This window comes from Gymnoscopelus microlampas (assembly GCF_963454915.1).
Source record: "Gymnoscopelus microlampas genome assembly, chromosome: 8".
Taxonomy (NCBI): domain Eukaryota; kingdom Metazoa; phylum Chordata; class Actinopteri; order Myctophiformes; family Myctophidae; genus Gymnoscopelus; species Gymnoscopelus microlampas.
The window spans coordinates 36436984-36462027 of NC_139945.1; the positions used below are offsets into that span (position 1 = coordinate 36436984).

The following is a 25044-nucleotide window of genomic DNA, read 5'->3' on the forward strand; positions in this document are numbered from 1 at the left end:
TAAATAGGCACAAAAGCTACCTTCACACAGTGTAAAAACTCACACACGCACAATTTTGATGATCATGGCCTCCAGTTCCACCTCTAATATACTCAGTTATATAGCGGTGTAATGCCTAAACCAAAAAGGGGAGACATAGAATTGAATTGTTGGCAACCTGAAATGGTTTTCACACCTCGGGCTGCAGTGGCCATGTGATTAAGGAAAGCAGTCGGGTAACGGCTGGAAATTGGAAAATGATAGTGAGCCCATTCCAGTGGTTACCCCTGATTACTTTCTAATGAGCTTTCCAGCCAAGTCATTCTCCTGTGATTTAATGATGTGCCGAATAAGGAAGTCAGCCCTGCGCCTTATGGGTGCTCTAAACACAGACATGAGGACACAGACTGACCGTAAAAGTGAAAGAGAACGGCTGGGTTTTAACAATGATGACTTCAGCAGATACAATTAGAAAACCCCTTTGACTCCGTCACTCAACCATGCAGTACGCCGCAGAGCTTGAACCCAACAGTCAGCAAACAGAGATATTAGAGAGTGAATCATGGATGTGTACTGATCCAAGACGACCTTTGATCAATCATCCTCTGATAAAATCATGGGTAAATAAATTGTCGATGTCAGGCAGAAACCTTGCATCTCCATATTTTATCTTTTCATGTTTATGTCCGCAAAAATAGCAGATTTACAAGGTCACAACTCGTCTCGATAAATTATTTTCAGCCTGCAGATCTACTATTTTTGCTATTTTTGTAAATGTTTGAACATTTTCGCCTATGACATTTTTAAATATGTCTTTAGGTTTTATAAATATTGAACCAATGAAAACTATTAACAAGAGCTTGTGACTAAATAATAAATACATTGGATCTATTGGAGCACAGCTGTTTTCTTTTCCTGAAAAGGTTTTGTCCATATAGTAAGAAGTTTCTGCCCGACAGCGATGATATAGTACATTTTACGGAGTGTTGAGGGTGCAGACGGAGGCTTTGGTTGACACAATTAGCTCATTGACTGCCATTGACGAGTTTACTCGTCATTTCAATCCAAGGCTCACACCGCCATTGACGAGTCATGTGGTGTTTTCAGTGGTTTACGATAGAGGGCGCTCTTCCGCAGCCTGTGAATGATCCCAGCATCGCTGAAGAGGAGTACAGCCAAAGATCACGTGATCACAACAAAATCAAGATGGTTTAGTTATCGTGTATAGGATTTATAAAAATAAAAGATTCTCTGCTTTCTGATGCTTTTCGGAGAAAACAAGCTATATTCAACTGCCAATGACTATGGAATGGATCACAACGGCACAATTTATTTTCTCAGATTCCACGAGACTTTACTACGTCTTTTAAAGCGATCGGCGGGTGGATAATTGTGAAGAATAATATTCTATGATTTTTTCAAAGGTTAGTGAAAACACTCTTGAATCGCTGGCAAGGGCAGCTATGGACGATGTTTTAACTCTGGCGGTTAATGCACAAAATATGCCATTCCCACCCCTCAAGTTCAACTAGACTGTAATTGTGTTAAACAGTATTTTATTTACCCCATCATGTCCTTTACTAACACAAGATTATTGCTTACAGGACACCAGGACAGATCAGTGATCAGTTGTTTCAATGTTACATTTTTTCCTTTGCTGTGGAATGGTTTGTGATGCTTTCAGTGTTCTCTCTCATCTTGGTCATAGCTGCTCTGGAAACATACTACAGACACGTTCCCCCTTTGTCAAGGTGTGAATCATGGTCAGGTTTCCTGTGGACTTACAGGCACCAGATGTTCGCTCCATGTGAGCAAATCATATGAAACTGAAATCCAGCATAGCGGGAGTCAAGTCAAATCTGAGTGTAAAGTACATTGTTGTTGTAGTGGAAAGAAAAAGCCACTTGGTTGGTTAGTGTTGTTGAGGACCTGAGTATACTGAATTTACGTTAGCAGGAAGCTTGTATTAAACAGTTATTTAATGTAAAGCAAATCTGTTTTGTGATTCATTGTTCTCTTACTTACTTACTTACTTTTAAGTAAGTAAGTACTTAAAAGTACTTACTTACTTAAAAGTAAGTCTCAAATACCATATCTATCCAATGTATTTATATTATTGTACTTTTAAAGGTACATACAGTATCTCTCAAATGCTAGTCCCAACTTTATGCATGTCTACACCATAGGATAATGCCAGGGAACAATAAATGTTGCACAGCACATACTGTACTACTGTATATACAGCAGTCTTTCTTCAACCTTCCTGTGAAGTTTGCAGTATTCATTTTGGAGAGATGCAATATGTGTGTGGGTGTGTGAGGGGAGACACTGTAAAATGGAAACTATTGTGTTCTCACCAATGCAGGTCCTTCCATCGCTGTGCATGCGGAAGCCATGGCTACATTCGCAGTGATGAGAACCCGGTGTGTTGACACACGTCTGCTGACACCCTCCATTGAGTTCTTCACACTCATTCACATCTACACACACACACACACACACACACACACACACACACACACACACACACACACACACACACACACACACACACACACACACACACACACACACACACACACACACACACACACACACACACACACACACACACACACAGAGTTTAGGCATTTAGCAGACGCTCTTAATACAGAAAAAGCAAGGACACAGGATAAAACATCATAATACATCATAACACACATAATACATCAAATGCATAAAAACAGTAATCTAATGATAAAATAATACATAAGTAAACCAATAATCAAATAATAACTAATATATATGTAAACCAAGAACCTATCGTCAGCCTACATTGAAACTACAATATACACACTAGAGGATGCCAGGATAACAATGAACTGACATGCTATCTAAGTTACATTTTAGCCTTTGCACAATCCTGGCAAGGTCGTCACACACACACACACACACACACACACACACACACACACACACACACACACACACACACACACACACACACACACACACACACACACACACACACACACACACACACACACACACACACACACACACACACACACACTTACCGTCACAGCCGACACAACAATATTAACAACTTAAGCCCTATACAATATTTCGTCATACAATAAAATGAATAGTGAAAATAGCCAATCTACAAGCGCAACACATTATGATATGACACACTGTGTGCTTGCTGATCTGCTATTTTCGCTATAAAACATTTGCTGTTGGTATTGGTTTTTCAAGTATTTGACAATGTATAAAGTCAACATATCGACTTTGATGAGGCAGTATTGTGTTGTTCTATTGTGTTATTTCCTGAAAAGTTTATATTTTTGACATAGCTGGTTTCTTGCCCAACAGTAGAGATATATCATCTATTCACTGAAAGATTAACACATAATGTCAGCAAAAGCTTTAAAGTGAACTAAAAGAAAGTTCCATAATTAAATATCTAAATAAGTCCCTTTAAAACATGAAAACGCGTTTTGGCCTAAGGTTAAGGCCATGGGGTCACCAAAATGTGTAGGCTGCATCCTACAACCTGTCAAGTAGCGTTTTTGTATGCAAAGTTGACATTTTGACCTGAAGGTGGCGTGAGAGTAACAGTTGTGGGGTCACTCTAATGGTTATTATGGTTCCTCCCCTGGGGAATGTGAATGTGCTCACCAAATGTCATTAACCATAACCACTTACCCATGTAGTCTTAGAGAACTGGACTTTGACCACTTTTTTCCATCTACACCAAATCATATGAGTTGTTGTTGCGACTCACGCTAACATTCCCCCCAGAAGATGGATGCTGGGGTTGAAGTACTTAAAACCCACATATTGGATTTTTTGAGTGGTGGTAATATCAGTAGGTGTCATCCTCTAGGCTAGGGTTCATGAAGGTGGTGCATTTAAATGGCGCTTTTATCCAAAGCGCTTTACATAGATTGTGAATTACATTCACCCATTCACACCAATGGCGGAGGAAACCATGCAAGGCACCAACCTGCTCATCGGGAGTTATTAGGGTTCAGCGTCTTGCTCAAGGACACTTCGACACTAACTCTGGGGGAGCCCCCCAGCTCGGGATCGAACTGGAAAGCGCAAGGTTCCCAGTTCGATCCCGAGCTGGGGCTGGGGGACTCTAGTGACTCTACCCGGCCAACAGCTCCCAATAATAACTACCAATGAAGCAAACCTCTGCTACTGCCACAGACATGAAAACCTCACAATTACTTTCCTTCTCACACAGCTGTGTGCGTGTGTGTGTGTGTGTGTGTGTGTGTGTGTGTGTGTGTGTGTGTGTGTGTGTGTGTGTGTGTGTGTGTGTGTGTGTGTGTGTGTGTGTGTGTGTGTGTGTGTGCGTGCGTGCGTGCGTGCGTGCGTGCGTGCGTGCGTGCGTGCGTGCGTGCGTGCGTGCGTGCGTGCGTGCGTGTGCGCGCACGTGTGTGTGTGTGTGTGTGTGTGTGTGTGTCGTGCGTGCGTGCGTGCGTGCGTGCGTGTGCGCGCACGTGTGTGTGTGTGTGTGCCTGCGTGCGTGCGTGTATATATATATATATACATACTGTATACAGCTGTGTGAGAGGGCTAATTTACAAGCAAAGTCATACTTAAAGTCATACTTAAGAAAGCCTTCAGCAAGAGATGCTCTGAGATCTGAATTAATGAGAAGACAAGATACCTGAAGTCCCCCCTTCAAGGGCAGTAAGCCTTTATGACACATCTGGACAGAACATCAACCTTAATCCTAACTACTTCCTGGTTTGGTCCTACATGTATATCAGTCACTCACTGGGGCTTCACTGCTTGTCCTAGTGATGACAGAGGAGGTTTGATGGCTCAGCAATAGTACTTTAATATGTTTATGTTTTGAGAAAAACAAACACACACCAAAAGAGACATTTTGGTAAAACTCGTTCAATAACGCACTGAATTAACATTTGAGGCTGTTGCTCAGATGTTGAAGAGCATCCCAATGGAGTGGCTGGAAGTCATTTTCATGCATGCGTGCGTGCGTGCGTGAGTGAGTGCGTGCACATTCGCAAAGAATTGGGGGGGGGGGGTTTCACGTGGATTCGTGGGAACAGCCCCTCCAAAATGACCTCAATACTATTTTAATTACCATGCCTCCAATAACAGGGATTGCAGGCGGCAAGGGGGAGTGGGGTCGGGAGGGTGGGTAGTGGGACTCACCAATATAAGAAGCCCTTTCATAGTCCCAGGAATAGATTAATATGATCAGGTTATAGGAACTTAAAATCCACAATTCATTTAGACAGCTGACTGACTAAAATAAGGGATCTCTACACAACCCCCTGTGGACGTTCGCATATTCATGAAGTAACTCTGTCATCGGTCCCATCTCTGATGCGGGGGGAATTTAATACATACAAGATCATAGATGTAGGGAATGTTTGATGAGGTTAATATACTCAAAAGCAGGCTTCGTCTGAGAGGATTTCAATGGGGAACACAATGGCTGCCTTTCAATACTGGGTGCATTTGGGTCTGTGGTACTATGGGTGGGGGTGGTGTTTTGGAATTATGGGTGGGGGTGGTGTTTTGGCGTCTAAGGGCATATGGTATGAATGGTATCGTATGACACCGCCTGACCCTAAACTGAGCTGCTGAACAAGCATTTAGACCTGGACAAATTAATACTTGTAGGTATTTTGAACCATTTAAAATAGCAATTATGTCTGGGGTGTTTGATCATCTCATCTTCCATGGGCAAACATCATTAATTATCAAGTAAAATAAATAAGGCGCTACATACATTTGAAACCATTTGATTATGTTTTTGTCTGCAAGTGGTGAAAGGTACCTCAGTGGACACCCCCCAGATGTCGAGGGAAGTGGTCTCACAATCCCCCTTTCAAGGGTGGAATACGAGTATCATTCTGAGGGTCTAAGACACACAAAACCTTCTTAGAATATTCACTGTTTCTGGACGTGGAAATTCCACTGTTCTATTTAGTTTTTCTCAAGTTCACAACCATGTCATTGTTAATGTTTCCATATAGAAAGACCACACATGTAATTCACATAGACAAACTATTAAAACAAACGTGTTCTGGTAGTCAGCTCTCAAGGCCTTCCACTAAAAGTGAACCACATCCTGTATCAGGGATCCAGGGTCATGGACACCTGTTCACACCTGTAACTCTGTAGAACAAATGGCACCACGGCACAACCCACAAGGTCAGCATAGTTATGTCCGAGCAGATGAGACCGAACTACCGCTGCCAAGCCTGGACAGGAGATGCTGTCTAAGAGATTATTAGAAAGCTTCCCTGCCTGTGTGGTCTACTCAGATCTTTTACAGCCTAGGCTAGAGATTTAAGATTCAGGGAGGCTAGACAGAGTAGCTAGAGAGGCTGTGATTCAGAGGAAACCTGATATAATTAATGCAAATAATCAACCTAAAGGTATAGGCTGCTACAGTTTGAAGTCCTAAACCCCGGAAGATCACAATCAGTTTGTTCGACAAAATTTCATTTATTTTATTTTTCAATTCTTATCATAGGGTTATTGATGTATGCAGATAATAAGCCTAACAGAGTTTCACGGGTTGTTGTACGACATAAATGAAGCCATAAGCCTTTGCTTTGTTTTCTACTGAGCTTATTGAAGTCCAATGCAGTAATTCCATTGTAAATCTGTTGTGGGAACCCATGGCGATGGTAACGTCTAGGTTGGTTATCCTTGTAGCACTCTATTGCAAAATAAGACAACATGACATCCGAATAATGCACTGTCCCTTCCTGTACTTCTTTCTTATGTTATTGTCAGGCGCCATGTTCATCTAATGTATCTTAATTTTTACTGCACATGATGTTTGGTGTCTTATTTGTAAAAAAAATAAGGGAATGTACTTGGAAGTTGACGAGATTCAAACATTCAAGTTAGTTCAAGTAACTTCTCCCATTCAGCACTTCACACAGGAAGCTCTAGCTGGGCAGGAAAGCCTCTAGGTATGCCCGGTTATTTACAATGCACTTAAACATACAACCTTTCTCTGTTTTTAATGCACTCTTTTTAAGTAGCAGACCTGTGCATGTGCAAGCAGAGACACATTTTTATTTTTTTGCATGCAAAAAGTGCACAAGAGTCATAAAAGTTTTTTTGTTTTCACTTCCAGATCTACATCTTACCCTGACAAGCTTTGCCATCCGGCCCCAGTCTGGTGCCCTCAGGACATTTGCAGTAATAGCTGCCGATGGTGTTGCAACAGTAGCCCTCACAGCCGCCGTCGTTCACCTCACATTCGTTGACATCTGAAAGGAGAGGCCAGTGTTACTAATGCATGTTCAGCAAAACGCTCAGACCAAATCAAATGTGAGGGCTGGACGCTTTCCAATCTCATTCGATTCTGCTGAAGATTCTCCACTGTGTCGTCCACAAGCTGTCGTAAGTTTGAGTCTGTTCTCACTGTCAGTCATAGCCAATGTACCAGAGGAGCCAAGCTAAGGTTAAAGGGAAATGTGTGGCAATTACAGTAAAGTCAGGATGATGTTAAGCAACCCAATCCAAGAGTCTCAGAATAGTTTATATCAGAGTAGTCAAATCTAAACTAAACCCCATCACTCAATTAAACAGATGCTTGTACTTAAAGTAATTAGTCTCTATTGCATTCATTAATCTGCATCTAAATCTAAACAGGGATGTCAATAAAAACTCCTATGCTGCAGAACCAGAACTTCTTTCTTTCCGTCCTTCCCTGTGTCTTTCTTTTTAGTCCACACTCCTACACTAAAATGGTTTCCAGCTTGGTTCCTTGTTTACTAGTGCTCCAGCAACAGGCCTCCAGGCTCTCCTCGTCTTGTTACTATATAATGATTCCTATCAACGTTGTTTAAGAATGAGCTAGTGCCTCACCACCAAAGAATGTCTTTAAATTAGATGTATCTGTATTCTATACATTGAACGACACAAACACTACTAATACGATCAAGCTGTGTTAGGATGTATGAGGAAGCTGCAACAGAGTGTTATTGTTTTGGTTAACTTGATCCATGGAGAAACATTCATAACAAACAAACTCTCAAATGTTTGCACATTGTTGTTAGTAGTTTTCTAGAGGTATCAAAGAAAGGTTGAAGCGCATTGGTTTTTCAGCAGTCAAATTGAAGAATTTTCAAAAATTGCAATTGAAGCATATTGTGTGGTTAAATAAAATGTTCCTTTCTTAGGTGACTGCTCCATGCTCTAGGCTGAAGTATGATTTATACTTTGTAACGGCCAAAAGAGACAGCTATTGTTTTTTTGTTTTTTTCAATTTAGAGTAGCCTATCATTTTTGTGTCAATTACAATTTATTTGTTATGCCAGTTGGAGCCCTCAGGAGAATGTGGTGCCTCCTTCCTATTCCTCCCGACCAACACTCCCTGCTGACAGGTGCCACCCTGCAGGCAGTCACAAATATCACCCTGCCCGCCTGGCTTCCCTCCCCAAACACGGTCCAATTGTATTCGACAAAGCCAGATGCAACACAGGGGATTCAAACCCCTAGACGCCACCCGAGCGCCCCAATATACATTTTTAAGTTTTATATAAAAAAAATATATATATAAAACACATGTGAAAAATGCATGGAGGTACTTCTTTGTCCTGCTGGCAATGTGTGACAAAGTGAGTGAGACATTGATCATCTCGGCAAAGCATTACCACTGATCGGTTCCAGCAGTTTAATTACTACATTAGCTATCCTCCTACAGGGCCACGCAGTTAAAAGACAGTACTTAATGCCTGGAGAGCAGATCTACAGGAGGATCTAACAGTGGAACAATGGTGTACAGCTTGTAAAGAAGCTCAATCCAGATGGGGAATACACGTCTAAAGCTTCTACAATACAATTGGCTTATGAGAGTGTACATCACACCAGTAAAACTTAATAAATGTAATAACAATATTCCAAACGTATGCCCCAGATTGTGAAGATAGAGGTACATTGTTCCATTGTCTATGGTCATGTCCAAGATTGGAGGAGTTTTGGAGGGAGGTTAGGCAGGAAATACAGAGGATCTTGTTAATTAGTGTGGTTGCCCGAATAGGGCAACCAGACTATAGTAATAGATTAACTTTATTTCTAGATAAACTTTATTTTCAGCCGCTATTACTCCCAGTTTATTTTTCCCAATTTAGTGCCATGTCAAAATGACCGGCTTCACCGGGAATCCAGTGCTTGTACTTTGCTAAGAGATTGGTTACATACTTTAATTGATATTGATTTATTAGTGCATTAAATTTCCCCATCCACTTTAATGGGAAAATGAAAAAACTCCCATTCAAGTATTTTTTTCTCGGTCACCGTAAAGGCTACAGCTACGACACTTGGAGGGAAGGTTTATAGTTTATTGCCAAATTATTTACAAAATAATTACACCAGTCGGCCACATGGTGGCGCTATAAAAGCCCACTTTACCTTATGGCCTATAAATCTTGAACCATAGGTTGTAGAATGAAAGAATCTTTTCCCCTGGATTCCTTGGGTCATGACGCAACTCCCCATATAGGCCACGCCCATTTGCGTCTGGATAGATTTTCCGCCATTTTGAATTTTCTTCAAAACACACTTTTAGCTCCTCCTCCCACATATTTTGTCATAAAAATCGGTACACATGATCTCTGGACCCATGTGATGAACACATCCAAGCGGCATTTTGATAGTCCTTACCGTTCGTCCGTAATTGGCTTCCAAAGTTAGTGGGAGGGGCCTGTTTTACAAAGAATGCCAAAAATCGGGGATGTTGCATTCCTTTGCAGGGTCACAGAGAAGAGTCTCTGTCTGCTGAAAGATTTACGGTGACCCCTTCAGCTGTACATATTAGTTTCTTTTTGATTTGACGGAAATCTCAAATACAGAACAAAAATTCGTAGCTAAACCTATGACCGGGAGGAGGGACAACACAGATAGGGTTGCCTGTAATATCACAACAGTAGAGAGAGACATGGCAGGAAAGGAGAGGGCAGAAGCAGATGGAGAGAGAGAGAGAGAGAGAGAGAGAGAGAGAGAGAGAGAGAGAGAGAGAGAGAGAGAGAGAGAGAGAGAGAGAGAGAGAGAGAGAGAGAGAGAGAGAGAGAGAGAGATAGGATGGGAAGATGAGAACATGCCATGAGCAGTTTGGCTGCTTGTTTGTGCAGATTGAGACCACATGACAAATCAAGGTCTACGTACAGCATCAGGATGTAAAAAGACAATTACAGCGTGCAGTATAACCACTGCTGCTGCCTATGGCAAGAAGTATACCTACCTGATCATTACCACACTAATGATTAGAGTCTGTAGCTTTCACTTAGAACTTGCATCATATTAAAGGTTGTATCATATCATTTATACATATATCATATATTTATCTCGTGTGCTGTGTTCACACTTGACAGATACAAAGCTACAGGTTATCATTCATTTTCAATGGAAGCCAGCAACGTGAAGATACAAAGCGACACCCGACATTTGGAGCTGCTACAAAATCTACAAAACTACAATCCAAGTTGAGCTGGCTTCAACTGCAGCTACAAAACGACCAAAGTGTTGTTTAGCCATTTCCGCTCACGTTCTCTCTTCACACAAGCCCTGCTTGTAATGGGGGGAAATTAATTATTTCCATCAGGCAGTTCCGTGATCTCTTTAACCCCAAGCTTTATTTTCCATAATATTTCTCTTGCTGTTAATGTGTTAATTTTGACAACAAATTCTGATTTAGTCTAGTCTTAGTCTTTTGAATAACACACCATTTAGTTTTAGTCTCTGAAATTGTTTAGTCTTAGTCTAGTCTTAGTCAACTAAATATCAAAATCTTAGTCTTTTAGAGATGGCTTCTTCGCCTGCTTGAGATTTCAGCTCTCTCCGGTCAACGATATAAACCTCTTCAAACTCGAGATAAAAAGTTTCAATTAGAGTAAATGTTGTTGTAATGAGTAAGAGGATACAAACAAGGAGTCAAACAGTTAAAAATATTCGAGAAGACATCACGGAAGACACCGAAATGGACGAAGGAAGCAACGCGGTTCAAAACGGACAAAGCGACAACGAGGAGACAACAGCTGCCCTAATCAAGAAGGGAATGGAAAGCATAACTCAAGAAATAAGGGATCTTAAAAGGGATCTGAAAATCTTAGTCTTTTAGTCTTTTAGTTAGTCAACAAAATGAACACTGGTAGTTGTTGACCGGAGTCCCCCAGGGGTCTATACTAGGCCCCCTGGGGACTCTTTTTTTGGGGGCTATCGCTGAATGTTCGTCCCAGAATTGGGATCATGTGGTTAGTAATCTCCTTGTGTTCATGTATTTATCCAAAGGTTAATCCAAAGTCCATCCAGCAAAATGCAACCCGAAAATATAAGCTATAGCGGGGCCATTTTCTAAGGTCCTTGTGATGAACTGTTGAAAATCAATTCTGTTTCAGTTTGGAATGTGTGTGTGTGTGTGTGTGTGTGTGTGTGTGTGTGTGTGTGTGTGTGTGTGTGTGTGTGTGTGTGTGTGTGTGTGTGTGTGTGTGTGTGTGTGTGTGTGTGTGTGTGTGCGTGCGTGCATGTGTGTGTGTGTGTTTTGGGGGTAGATAAGTGGCTCAAGGCTGTTCTCCTGTTGAAGCATTCAGTGAATTTACATCCAGCTCTCCCCTGTGTTCATGTTCCGCTGTTTCTCTTGCCAAGCGCACGGGGAACATCCATCCTAAAACACTAACTCAGATGGCATTCCAAACAGCAGAAAACTCTATGAAATACAGTCAGCAACTGCTGCTCAGATAAAATGCATGATTCCCCATCCCACTGCTACAAACGCACGCACGCGCGTACAAAAGCACAGGGATGAGCACCCAGTACACACACACACACACACACACACACACACACGCACGTACAAGCACAAACACACATACTGTACTGCTTGCCGCTGATTTAGTAAAGACAGCACCACTGTATGAAGATGGAGATGAGAAACTAGGACTGAGAAATGAAGAGAGAAACACGCAAGGAATTAACCACTTAAACCCCATATACTTAGTTGACCACTAGTATTTCCCTCTACACCAACTCTCTTTGCAGAAAGCTCAACGCACACATTTTGAGCTTGTAGATCAGCTATTTTTGCCGAATGTTCATCCCAAAATAGGGGCGCTAGGGTGCATGTGCATGACATGACAACGAAGAAAGCAGTGCAGAAGAAAATGGGGTAAGAGTGAAAACATTTATTTTTTATTTTTTTGTTTCCATGTGGGCCAGTAGAAACCACACCAGTCCCTGAGGGTGAGACTGTACCTAGCTGGCCATATGACATTCATCATCAATATTATTAGCTCATTAAATGAGATTGGACTGCTGACAACATTTTTACTTTAATTTGTCAACAGAAGAGCCACTAGGTTGCCTCTTCATTGAAAGCAGTACTTGAATTTGGCTAGAACTCATTGGAAGAAACAGTTACTTGGATTTTTGGAGACCTGCGTAGTGAGTACCCTTTCTTCTTATAACAAAGCTAAGTAAGAAGCCTTGGAAACCAACGGTTCCCGAGCCATGTGGTCAGGAGCCTATCTCCTGTTTCCGTAGCGTGAGGCAGCTTGATGTACACGTACTGTACATCCCTTGGACATGATGCTAGTATATCGCAGGGACCCCCAATCCAACACCAAGCAGGGAGGCATTGGGTACCATTTTTATAGTCTATGGTATGACTCGGGATTGAACCCCTGACCTCCCAATCTTAAGGCGGACACTCTAACCACACGGCCACTGTTACCATTATTTACGGGTACGCCTGTATTATTCCGCCTGCAGGACCCCACAGGACCTCAGAAACCAAGGATGGGTCGCCGTTTTACCATGTCAGGCCACACCCACGCTTGGTTTCTAAGGGCAAGCAGAGTGATCTGGTTCAACTGGAAGGGTGGAAGAAAAGGTCAGCCCTTTCTTTAGATGTTCTCAGGCAATGGAATTGCAAATAGCAATTTCAGATTTTCTTGCTCTTTTCTGTTATTATTATTATTATTTTCATTAAATGTTCACAGTAGAATGCTTAGAAGAATTAGGTTGTAATTTTAACCACACTTACCCTCGCATCCCTATTTTGGGCATGCCATTTTAGGCAAAATACCTCAGAATATTTAAGAAAGAAAATCGAGTTTTTTCACAATTCTTCAAAAAAACACGAAAATAGCAGTTCTAAGCTCACAACGTGTCTCATCTCTTGTACAAATTGAGCTGTAGAGTTTGTAGATCTGCTATTTTCAAATAGCTTAAGTATAATACGGCTTAAGTGGTTAAGAATAATATATACATTTGTTTTGGCTATTCAGTCAATAGGGGCCAGTGTGAGAAGCACTGTTCTCTATGCACGGGTGTTTCACTGCCTGTGTTCTGGTCTCCATGTAGGCCAGTAGGCCACCATGTGGGTTCAGCCAGTTCAGCACATTCCACTTCACCAGGGGTGATCCCAAGACCCCTGCCCCCATCCCCAAAACACATGCACGCACACATAGACTTGTCATTAACTCATATAGAGAGGTGACATGAGACCCTGACCCCTTACACATTAACCACTTTGATCCCTCTGGTCCTGTGAGCCCTAATGAGGTCCCAACATCAGCTCTAAGTCTCCCGTCATCATAATCAAAAGGATAACTGGACAGAAGACACCATTTGAGAGGTAAAAGATCAATTCAGCCACTGCAAAGACCTGCTAGGAGGTTCTGGACAACATGGTATTAGTGTGAGGCAGGAAGTCACCTGTTATGTTCAGTAGAGGATAACGGGTGACCGAGGGCAGAGTTTTGCATCCGATGCCGATCCTGATTCTGAAGAGTCCTAGACCACCGATTACCGATTTTTTACCAATATTTTGTCAAAAAAGTGTTAAATCAATTAAAAAAACTTAATATAGCTGTACTACAAGTTAAAAACTGTGATATGCTATTCACGACTAAGCAAAAAAAATCATCTATAACGACATGGCCAATTACATAAGTTGAAAGTGGTTCGAAATCGTGATCGGGTCTGGCTCTAATCCTCAGGCTGATACTGTATATTGGTGATTTCGTCCAATCCCACAGCTCCTTAACCTGGTACTAAAAACAAAATCCACAAAAAATCCACGACCTAGCTTTGACTTTTAACTTTAACCTCAGTTGTATAACCTCATAGTAATGAAAATTGCACATTTGTGTGATTGATTCTCAACAGATGTAGTTATTTTAAACTTTGCAACTTAATTGAAAGCCATCAGTCAACTCTTGTCCTAAGCTGACAATCAGCCACTTACGGCCACAATACTGGGGTCAGTTGAGTGGCTTTTCCAAAGAGCTGACTCTTTAGTAAGCTGACTCTTGGACCAAATCATCAAGAAAAGATTTAGCTATGGCATTTAACTTCATTTGAGGGACGTGAGGGATTTGCCTATGACGACAGAATGAAATATAAGCTGCCTTACTGACATAGCCCACATGCATAGCCAGAAATCCATCCCTGTGGTTTGTAAAACAGACAGCTCAAGGGAGGAGAATAAAGTTTATTTGCTGTCTGCAGTAAATTTATAGTGTAGTAATTAGCGCTTTGCGCTAAATCTAGAAATAACCAGAAGCACAAACATGAAGATTAAAATGTCTTTAGCAGGGATGGACACTGACTCCCGTCCAACACCAACACAGTGGTTGAGGTCATCAAAGCAACGAGCTTCTGGGCTGTGAAATGAACCACACCACCGGATAGAATGACCCTCTTAGGAACTACCATTCACATGCATCCTATATTCATAAACCGTTACAATAAGAGAATACATGAAGTACATATGAAACCAGTGACAAATTATAATGTTGGATTTTTGCAGAATGAGGTAAAGAAACATTAAAAGGCTGACCAAAGCCCAATGAAAAATAATACTGAAAATAATCTGAATTCTTGTGTGTGGAAGTGTAGGTCATGTGATAGGCCAGGTGGGATGTTGAGAAAACACAGCAAGGAGGCTTAGCTGAGGGAAATATGTTGCAGATGCAGCCGTAATAGAGGAGTCATATATCACAAACTCCACCTGGCAGCAGGTTTCTGATTCCATCACCACAGGGAATTGTTTGGGAAAGAAAATGACATGTTAATGCTAAGAAAAATTGATTAGTGTTAGCAGATCGTCGCTGTCAAGTGGAAAAAATGTTTTTATATTTAGTCACAAGCGCTTGCTAGTACTTTTCATCGGTTAAATATTTATAAAACACACAAACACAGATCGAACCACTTTCAACCAGGCGTCACTATTGCGGGCATGTCTTTAAAAGCAAAAACGTTTCAAAAATTGCTATTTTCGCTACTTTTTTGTGACACAGTCATAAGACAACGTATACAATAGGGCATTCAATTATGAAAAAAACAGTCCCTTTCAAAACAAAGTTACGACAATTGGCAATAAATGAACATTTGTTTGCCATCCATCATAAAACAACTTCTTGAAACAGTCAACTGATTCTGCTTTTCCCCCCTTTTTTTTGTTTTACATATGGGAGACGTTTACAGAAAGTGAGAGCAACCACTGCAAAGGTTTGGTCACCCTTAGTTTTAAGTCTAGTGTTTGGGACAGTTAGAAGACCTTGGACAGAAGACCTAAGATATCTCACATTTCCAAGGATGCAGTAATTCAGAGATGTAAAGTAGGGCCAGTATGTGTAGTGCTTTGTAGATGATTAAAAGCATTTCAAAATAAATCCTGCATTCAATGGACAAGCAGTGAAGAACACTGTTGTAATATGTGACCTACGTCTTGTAGTTAGGAGTCTGGCGGCAGCATTTTGGATGTAATGGAGTCGAGAGATAGAGGAGCGAACTCATTTTTTTCTTTTACTTGAGCAGTTTATGATTTTTGCAATATTTTTTAATTAAAAGAAACAATACTGGCCTGGGCCGTGGCCTGGCTGTCCAGGCACCCTAGGCTGCAATGCCAGCCTGACAGCGTGTCGCAGATTCGAGTCCCGACCTTTGCTGCGTGTCATTCCCCATCTCTCTCCCCATTTCCTGTCAGTCTACTGTCCTATCAATAAAGGCATAAAAGCCCCCAAAAATGTTTTGACAAGGAAGGCTTTGAGAGCAGTTTCACATTAACTGCTAAGGGACCAACAAACTGCAGATTTTTTGAGAGATGCTCTCAGGACCTATGACAAGGATCTCAGTTTTGTCTGGACTGAGCTGAAGGAAATGATAAGACATCCAGTCAGTCTTGCAAGCTTGATGCTTACTAAGGTCATTCGTTTTAAACGAAAAGTTCAACTGTGTATCCACATAACAATGAGCCATATACTGTATGATACACATGGAAAAGAAAATGTACTCAGGATTTAACCCTGGGGCACGCCAGAGGTCAAAGGAGCACATGATGAGACATGATTGTTGATGGCCAAAGCAACAATCCTACCTGACAAATACAGAAGCTAAACCAGTCAAGGGCAGACGCAGTTAAACTACGGTGACCAGACGTCCCGATTTGACTGGGATCATCCCGGTTTCAAGCTGGATGTCCCAACAAATATCTGTAAACCAAAAATGTCCAGGTTTTCAACATTCACTACCAAATTATCTTGTTTTCACCACAATTAAAACCATAACTGTTTTGAGCGCTGACAAAGTCGTTTCTCAAGTTATGTTCTGTTGAAAGTTGCAGTCAGTTGAACTATGTGCTAAAACAATTGTCCCGCATCCTGATGAAAACGGCAGGCAAAAAAAAAAAGTTAACAGCTGTACATGTTCACACCACATTAAGCTTGTAGACCTGCAAATTTTGCTACATTTGAAATAGGGCTTAAATGGTTATTATGGGTTCCGGTTTAGGTGTTTGAAAATAATATGGTCACGTTAAAAGCATACTGAGAAGAATGGAATGGCCAATAGTATCAACGCCTGCACTTAGGTCGAGCAGTACTGAACACTCCCCAACATCAGCGCTCATCAGGATGTCATTTGAGACCCTGAGGAGAGCAGTTACATTGCTGTGTCTCTGACAGAAACCAGACGGGAACTTGTCAAATATGTTATTGTTGTCCAGGACTTGTTGCTTACAGATAACTTTCTCCAAGACCTTTGAAATAAAAGGGAGTTTAGATATGGGTCTGTAATTACTGAGAACTAACGTGTCAAGGCTAGGCTTTATTAAAAGTAACAGCATGCTTTAAAGTATCTGGCACACAGCCACAGCTGAGAGGACTATTTACAATAGATAACATATATGGACCAACAGTATGTACTGTTGGTCCAAAAACATATTTTAAAAGTGAGGTTGGAATAATATCAACAGTCAACCCTAGTGATACAGGACAGAGTTATCTTGGACCTTACGTCAGCAACTTTATCAAGAAAGAATGAAGAATGATATTTCAGTCATTCTTATAAAAAGAATTACAAAAGGAACTGGAACATGGGGGAGCAGGGAGAAATAGGCAGTTCATGTCTCTTTCACTTTCTGGTTGAAGAAGAGAAAAGTTCCTTCATGTGAATGAAGGGAACTTCCATCTTGGTCCTTGGTCTGGTTATTCCCCTGACATCCTATAGACCAATTATTTGTTTACCAACATTGAGACTGGACACACAGGTGAGTGTTTCACACAATCAATTCCCAACCTGTTGTTTTGGGGTGCGCTGGTTTCAGCACACCTCAACACCCTCTTGTGTGTTGGCTAGTGAGGCGCGTCCTAGCGAGACCTGACAGAATAGGTTTCATTGCGCGCATACTGGTTGCAGGCATACTGGTTCTTATCAGTGTGACGTCGTCTGTAAAGGGGTCTATATAAACTAGTCCAGAATGAGATCAAAGGTTTCAGTTTAGTATATACAGTATCAAAGAAAATCTGTAGTATTTCTATAATGCATCTCAACATTAAGATCATCGTCATTTCCTTAACATGTAATGGAGCAAACATGTATTTTTTAAAACTCCCACCCTGGATATCTATAAGCAAGGGTTTTACAACATGAGAATATCCCAAGATCCGAAGAGTTTGTTTAACTTGCAGCTTTAATCTAATTAAAGCAGATTTTATCTGTAACTTTCATGTCCTAACCGGGATTGGATCCCAGGTTCCCTGCGAAAGTGTCAACATTTCTAGTGTTGAGCTATAACGGAAAGCTTGTGACAAATGCACATTATATTTATTATATTTATCTGCTTGATCTATGGGTGTTATTGTATACGTGTGATATGTAACATCTGCCCGACTTATGCATGTTATTATATCTGATTGATATGTGACACTGTGAGATATATGTGGACATTTCCTATTCACGTGAGGGGGTATTGGGTCTGATCAGTGGGTGATTGAATGATTTGTGCCACCCGACTTTACTAATAGAGGGTGTGGCACGGGGGGAGGGGAGATCAAACAAACCGTGTACCAGTGAGGACGGGTGGAAAGCGGAGGCCTCCGAGGCGCCACTTATACAGTTTAAAGCAACCAAGTTTAAATGTAATATAATAAACTGCAGCCACCAACAAAGAACATTCGAGCCCAGTGGACCTGCCGTTGTTGCCGTGCTGTGGGAATCGAGCGCTGTGGTGTTGTGAGCGAGACGCCGGTCGGTGTTGGAGACGGGAGGAGCCAAAGGAAAATATACCCCGCCCCCCCCCCCCCCCCCCCCGTCTTATTTCTTTGATTTCGGGGTGCGCTAGTTTCAGCACACCCCAACCCCTTTTTCCCTTTCAAAGTAAAAGAGCGATTGTTACAAGCTTGTGGATAAATTGGCAATTTATCCACAAGCTTTCATGCCACAAGCATGAAAGTCAAAGTGCAATTTAAAATTGCACTTTGACTTTCATTGATTTCATTAAATACCTCTTGTCAACCGGTAGTGGTCCTACTTGACCACAGCACATACATTTCTCAATAGAGGAACAAGAAGACCAGCTTTGTTACATTGTTTTAACATACTCTACCATACAGATTGGTCAACTTACACTAAATGGACTGCAGCTTGAACACTCAAATGGTATCTGCTACTCGTGCTACTCGTGCCACATGGAACACAGCACAGTGTGTGACCAATTTTGTGTCCTCCTTGGCCACAGTTGACAAAGGAACGAGTACATGAAGCATCTTGGCTGGCTTGATATACAGCTCACCCACTCCCCTCATCCTCAATCCCCTGATAGGGTCTACTCCAACACACGCCAGTCCTATTTCTCAATGCTTCACTCCTCTCTCAAAAGGCCTCTAAAACTGCATCTGGATCATCCATCTTCATTCAATGCATGCACTGACAGGATGGATGACATGATACCTCAATGGAGTCATCCTACTCTATAGTTCTGCACACCAGAGATGCTCAACCTGTTTAATGTCAAGGACCCCCAGTGTGATATGCATTAGGCCAAGGGCCCTCATCCGATATTTTCTATCTCTGAGAACCCAGTCTACACTATAGGGACCCATAAGGGTCAGAGACCCCAAGGGATCTTGGTCTAGTCTAGTCCATTTGGTTTCTATCAATCATTTAGCTGGGGACCCCCTGGAACCCCCTCAAAGACTGTTAGTGGTCCGACTGGTCCCTGGACCTCACGTTGAGAACCACTGCTGTAGATGGTTCTGCTTTGTGTCAAGTACTCAAAACATTTCTTTGGAAGTCATGGTCATAGTAGAAGTCATTGGTTTGTTATCCATAAGCTGTAGCCGCTACAGCTTGTAGTATCGCTACAGTGTAGCGATATTGTTTTTTTATTCTCTCACATAACAGTGTTATATGACGACTGGTCTACTGGTCAGCCAAAGGAAAATATACCCCCCCCCCTCAGGACCAAAGGAGGTATCAGACTTTGCAGGGTTACTGTGCTACACATACGTACAAATAGACAATACATAAGCATCTACGTCTATAGGACACTATTATCAATGCAATCGTCATTTCCCATTGCTACAGTAAGAACATACACACATTGTGTAAATATAGATTCATATAAAATGGTTTGTCCCCTGGTAGAGTAAAATGTATGCTGACAACTGAATTCCATCAGGTACTGTAAGTCAGTGGTTCTCACAGTGGGGTCGGGGACCACCAGGAGCCCTTAAGGGGGGTCCAGGGGGTCGCCAGTAAATGATTGATAGTTAGAAACCAAATGGACCCTCAGGTCTGTAACTCTTGAGTGTGTACAAAATTAAACCTAATGGAGGGGTCCATTTGTACACTCTCAGAGTTATGGGGATCCGTGGCCTAATAATGCATTCCGAACTGGGGTCCTTGAAATATAAAAACAGAACCACTGTGGTAAGTGAGCGAGCAGACAGCTGTGGAATGCTCTGGTGTCCTGTACTGGCAAACATCTGATGCCTGCTTACCTCGTTAGATGTTATTGACATTGCTCCCCCCCAACACGCACGCACGCACGCACGCACGCACGCACGCACGCACGCACGCACGCACGCACGCACGCACGCACGCACGCACACACACACACACACACACACACACACACACACACACACACACACACACACACACACACACACACACACACACACACACACACACACACACACACACACACACACACACACACACACACACACACACACACACACACACACACACACACACACACACTCTACCCCCGAACCGTCCCAATCCCACCAAGGACCATCTCTCTTCCTCTCCCTGCGGAACCAGCCTGTTTGAAGTATGCATGGACCAAATAAATCAGCGGACCTCTGCTGCTGCTGCTGCTTCTCTGTGTGTGTGTGTGTGTGTGTGTGTGTGTGTGTGTGTGTGTGTGTGTGTGTGTGTGTGTGTGTGTGTGTGTGTGTGTGTGTGTGTGTGTGTGTGTGTGTGTGTGTGTGTGTGTGTGTGTGTGTGTGTGTTGTTCTTCCTCTCAGATGTTGAAGACATTCGAAATTGCAAGTCCAGTACAATAACTGAATCAGCTCCGGCTCATGACAGTCCTTGAACACAATGACTCAAACTCAGTGGACAAAACAGACACCCAATCCTTAAATGATGTACAGTATCTCCACCACAAGCTGCCGTTTCGATCTAAAACAAGAATGAATTGTATTTCCTGCTTAATCAAAGTCCAGATGCTCTGACAATTCAATGAACACAGCCTGGGAGCTCACTGCACCTGTAACACTACTGACCACAAGAATGTTGACTTGTGTTGTCATAGCAGCATCATATCAAACCAACCAATAAAAAGCAATTCTGAGAGGTGATAACCTAAACAGATTCAATGCAATCATCATTTGGCAAGATTCTTAACAATAAACACGTATTTTGCTAGTTTGTTTCTCCACAACCGCAATATCCGCTAACAGAACCAGGGCTACATATGAAAAACTGTAATAATAGAAAACATACTTCTGATTGCTCCTTCATGTTGCAAAAAGATTACATGAAACCACAATGTCAGCTAATAAAAACTGGATTCATTGTGCTTCGCCATGGCCTCTCCTCTTTCCATCTCTCTATTTCTTTGCATCCTTTGATGGTTGAATTTTGTGAATGGCTGAATCAGAGGTAATTCATGAACAACTGAGGGAGCTTTACACGACTGTCAGGGAGAGAAAAACAAGCTTCAACAATCATCTCACAGGGAGATAAACAGCAGACAAACGTTGAATTGTTTTCAAGCTGACTGATGGACACCCAACTCCAGCAGGTGACATTGTCAATCAAGGCCCTGGACCTTATCTGATCAGGGCTATCGCAAAGACTACCCATGCTCATTAAAGTCCTTATTCAGGAGGATGTTGATAGAGGGGACTGTAACACAGTGCTGTTGTTCGCTCAAACACAATCAAATGTCTTTTCTGACTAGACTGCAAGATAGAAGCTAGGGCTGTAAATGTATACTATACACATGTTCTTCTGTCCCCTCAGCTCTCTCTCTCTCTCTCTCTCTCTCTCTCTGCAGTGTATGTATAGAACAGGCTGCCAGCTACACCTTTTCAACAACATGGTTGAAGCACTGGCACTGTCTCACCAAAGCACGTAATGTTTTCCATTTGTCCTACAATGTATATATGCCATAAACACTTAAGCCCTATTCTTTTAGCTACAGTGATGCCACTCCCATAGTATGGGCAAATAGGGGAAGGGAATTGACATAACAAGAGTGTATTGGAGGTGCAAACAAGGATGCTTTTTATGGCTCGTGAGCTTGAAAAATCTACTTATAACTATATACTACGTTCCTTCTAGCAGTTCCTGTGCTGTTTGCACCTACAAGGCAATGGCCGACTTGGTCACGCCCCTAAAAACCTGTATGTGTGTCTCAAAGGGTATAACTTCATCATAATATGACAAATAGTGAAAATAGCACAACACATCGCAATGCAACACATTGTGAGCTTGTAGATCTGCTACTTTTGCTATTTTGCTGAACTGCTGAATTGTGGAATAGTTTTTGAAAATGTTCAAACATTTCTGTCAATCATTTCTGGCAAACACCAGGGTTAATGTGGTTCATATAAGGACCTTCACAGAGCATATGCGTTGAATATGTTTTACCTGCACAATATTTTTCAACAATATTCTTTCTGTACCACATTTTTCTCCCTTTTCATTTCTGTTACTTCATTAATAAAACATTATTCCTTTTCTCTCAGCAACGAACATATCACTGGGATGATGAAAACGCGGTGCTACTCCCCTCTAGTATGCACCCAGTTTCACCCCTGAGATATACGTATACTGTGTAGGCCACTCACTCATCACATAAGCCAAAGCATGTGTACCGATTCAGATGAGAGCTGATTTATTAACTGAAGAAGATACATACAATGCTCCCAGGCCAGTCCTATATAAAATTCCAGCGATCAGCACACAGTTTGACTAAGTATCCCTCTGTATGGGACCACGTGAGTTGTTTGAAAGCTGAAATAATTCAGCAGCAAAAACACAAAAACATAAATAACATAATAAATCAAATAATCATTAATCAAATTAAACACCTGTTGCAAGTCATTCCTTCAAATGTAATACTTTGTAAAATTTGAAATAGTATATTGTGTACATGTACATGATTTACTTATCTAATAAAGGCACGATTAGATAGATCCATAGATCAATCCATAGATCGATCCATAGATCGATCCATAGATCGATACTTATCCGGAGGGAAATTGCAGATTTCAACAACAATCCAAGCTGTTTCCAGGCTCCCAACCTCGGGCTTACACTCCAAAATGTATCAAACCAATTAAACTACCTTTACAAATGCCAGACGATACACCTGGCATCATAGATACAGTAGCCTACTTTCTTGAGAAAGCGTATTAAAAACATCCAATGTAGAATTTCATATAATATTCTTGTTCAACCACAACAAAGTGTACAACAGTGCTAAATGTTTTGGCCCAGTCAGTGCACCTAGAAAGGCCTTTCCCATATGGATCACTAAACCACGGCCAATTCACTGTTAAGTATGCTGACCCCTGAGGAACAGCCTCTGCCTGAGGAATCTGTTTAAAGTGAAGGATAGATAATGTCTTAAACAGACTGAGAAACAGAAAGATAGCTCTAGATTCATACTCCTCATGTTGTTGACTTTGACATTCTTGAACGGAAGGGACAATTTGGCATCTCAAAGCAAGGAAATAACTGCTATGAAATGCCAAATTGATTAAGACAGAAAATTCAATATTGCTTAATTGCTTGATATTAAGAAATGTCCATTAAATTGACCGTAAAAAGAACTTTGAATAAACTATAAAATCAAACGTTGGATTTTTCCATCCTTTCAAGAGTAGTGCACAATCACATTCACACTTTCACATCAGGCCAGTGGAACCATTCTTCTCCTTCTGGAGTGGACACTGAGTAGCTACAATACTACACATGAAGTTGTAGGTTAAGTACCTTGCTCAAGGGCACATTGACTATCATTGTTGAGGAAAGAACGTTGTCAGGAGCTGACTTCATCTTGTCCACATGAGGGATTCGAGCCAGACACTTTCCTGACTGAAACTTGCTTCTCTAAAAAAAAAAGATTAACAATTTGACGTTGCCATTCCAGCTTGTTTCAATCCGAACCAGTTTCATTAATCTAAAGTGTGATTCTCTGCTGGGATCTCACAGAGGAGCCTGGGGTGCACATGGGCAATCACACAGACCATTACCTAGAACCCCACGCCGCATTAACCTGGTAAACAATGGTACCTTAATGCACATGGAGAGATGAGGGACTGCTTGTTCAGAACGAAGGAACTTCTATACCATATGGCAGCCATTATGGCTCTAATGAGCGTCTTCCTCCGATAGCAATGCTAAGCACGTAGTGGTGGTGGTGGAGGGGTCATGGTATCTGCCTGACAAGCTAGCCACCTTCAGGGTTGTGTCTGGCCTCTGACATATGGGTACTTAGTCCACAGAGTCACTGGCAGCCTTCGGAATGACAACAGGATGTAGAGGTACTTAGGCCTTCAGAAAACATCATGCAAACATCTAATGTACAATACTGTATCAGTATTGTCTAGTTTTTAGTATCAAAAAGAGAGTAACTCTCAATCACTATTATTTATCAATTGCTCATCGATAATTGAGCCTACCTTGCAACAGAAATATGACAACTTCACGTGACTTGTGTTATCACTGTTCACTTTAGATTTCTACTCACACAGGAATCAGGAACATAATTGCGACCGTAGGTCGCATTTACTATAGAAACCTGCTCCAGGTGTCCGTCCGTCCCTCCGTCACACACGTCCCGTCACACTTTTGCCTCCGTCACACACGTCCCGTCACACTTTTGCCCTGCTCATATCTCCGCACCCGTTGCCCCGATCCATGCCAGATTTTGCACACACACTCCTTACCTGCCAAACTACACCCTCCAAGGACCCCCGGACCTCCAGGGACCCCCAGCTGCCTCGGGGACCCCCAAGTGTAAAAAATGAGCACATGTGGACAAATTACCAAATGACCACCCCAACGGGGCTGCGCACGGGGCATTCCCGGGGACCACCCACTCCTGGTGCTCCAGAACGGATGCAAAAGTGGTGGCGCCCCCAGTGGAGGACCCCCTGCCACTGCAGCTCACATAAAATGCCGTAACTCGGGCTAGGAGCGTCCGGGAGAGCCGCGGCCGGTACCTATTCGTCCGCCAAGGCAACGCGGACACCCCACCCCTAATTT

At 42.1% G+C, this 25044-nt stretch overlaps 1 protein-coding gene across 1 annotated transcript in view; it reads right to left on the minus strand.

The window, feature by feature from the left end:
- egfem1 (EGF-like and EMI domain containing 1) overlaps positions 1–25044 on the minus strand; it is a gene marked incomplete at its 5' end in the record, with an annotated part of 90356 nt that overhangs the window by 50902 nt on the left and 14410 nt on the right. The window contains 2 exons of the mRNA XM_084065497.1: positions 2337–2459; positions 7116–7238. Coding sequence (XP_083921623.1) covers positions 2337–2459; positions 7116–7238 — 246 coding nt within the window. The remainder of the gene's footprint in view (positions 1–2336; positions 2460–7115; positions 7239–25044) is intronic.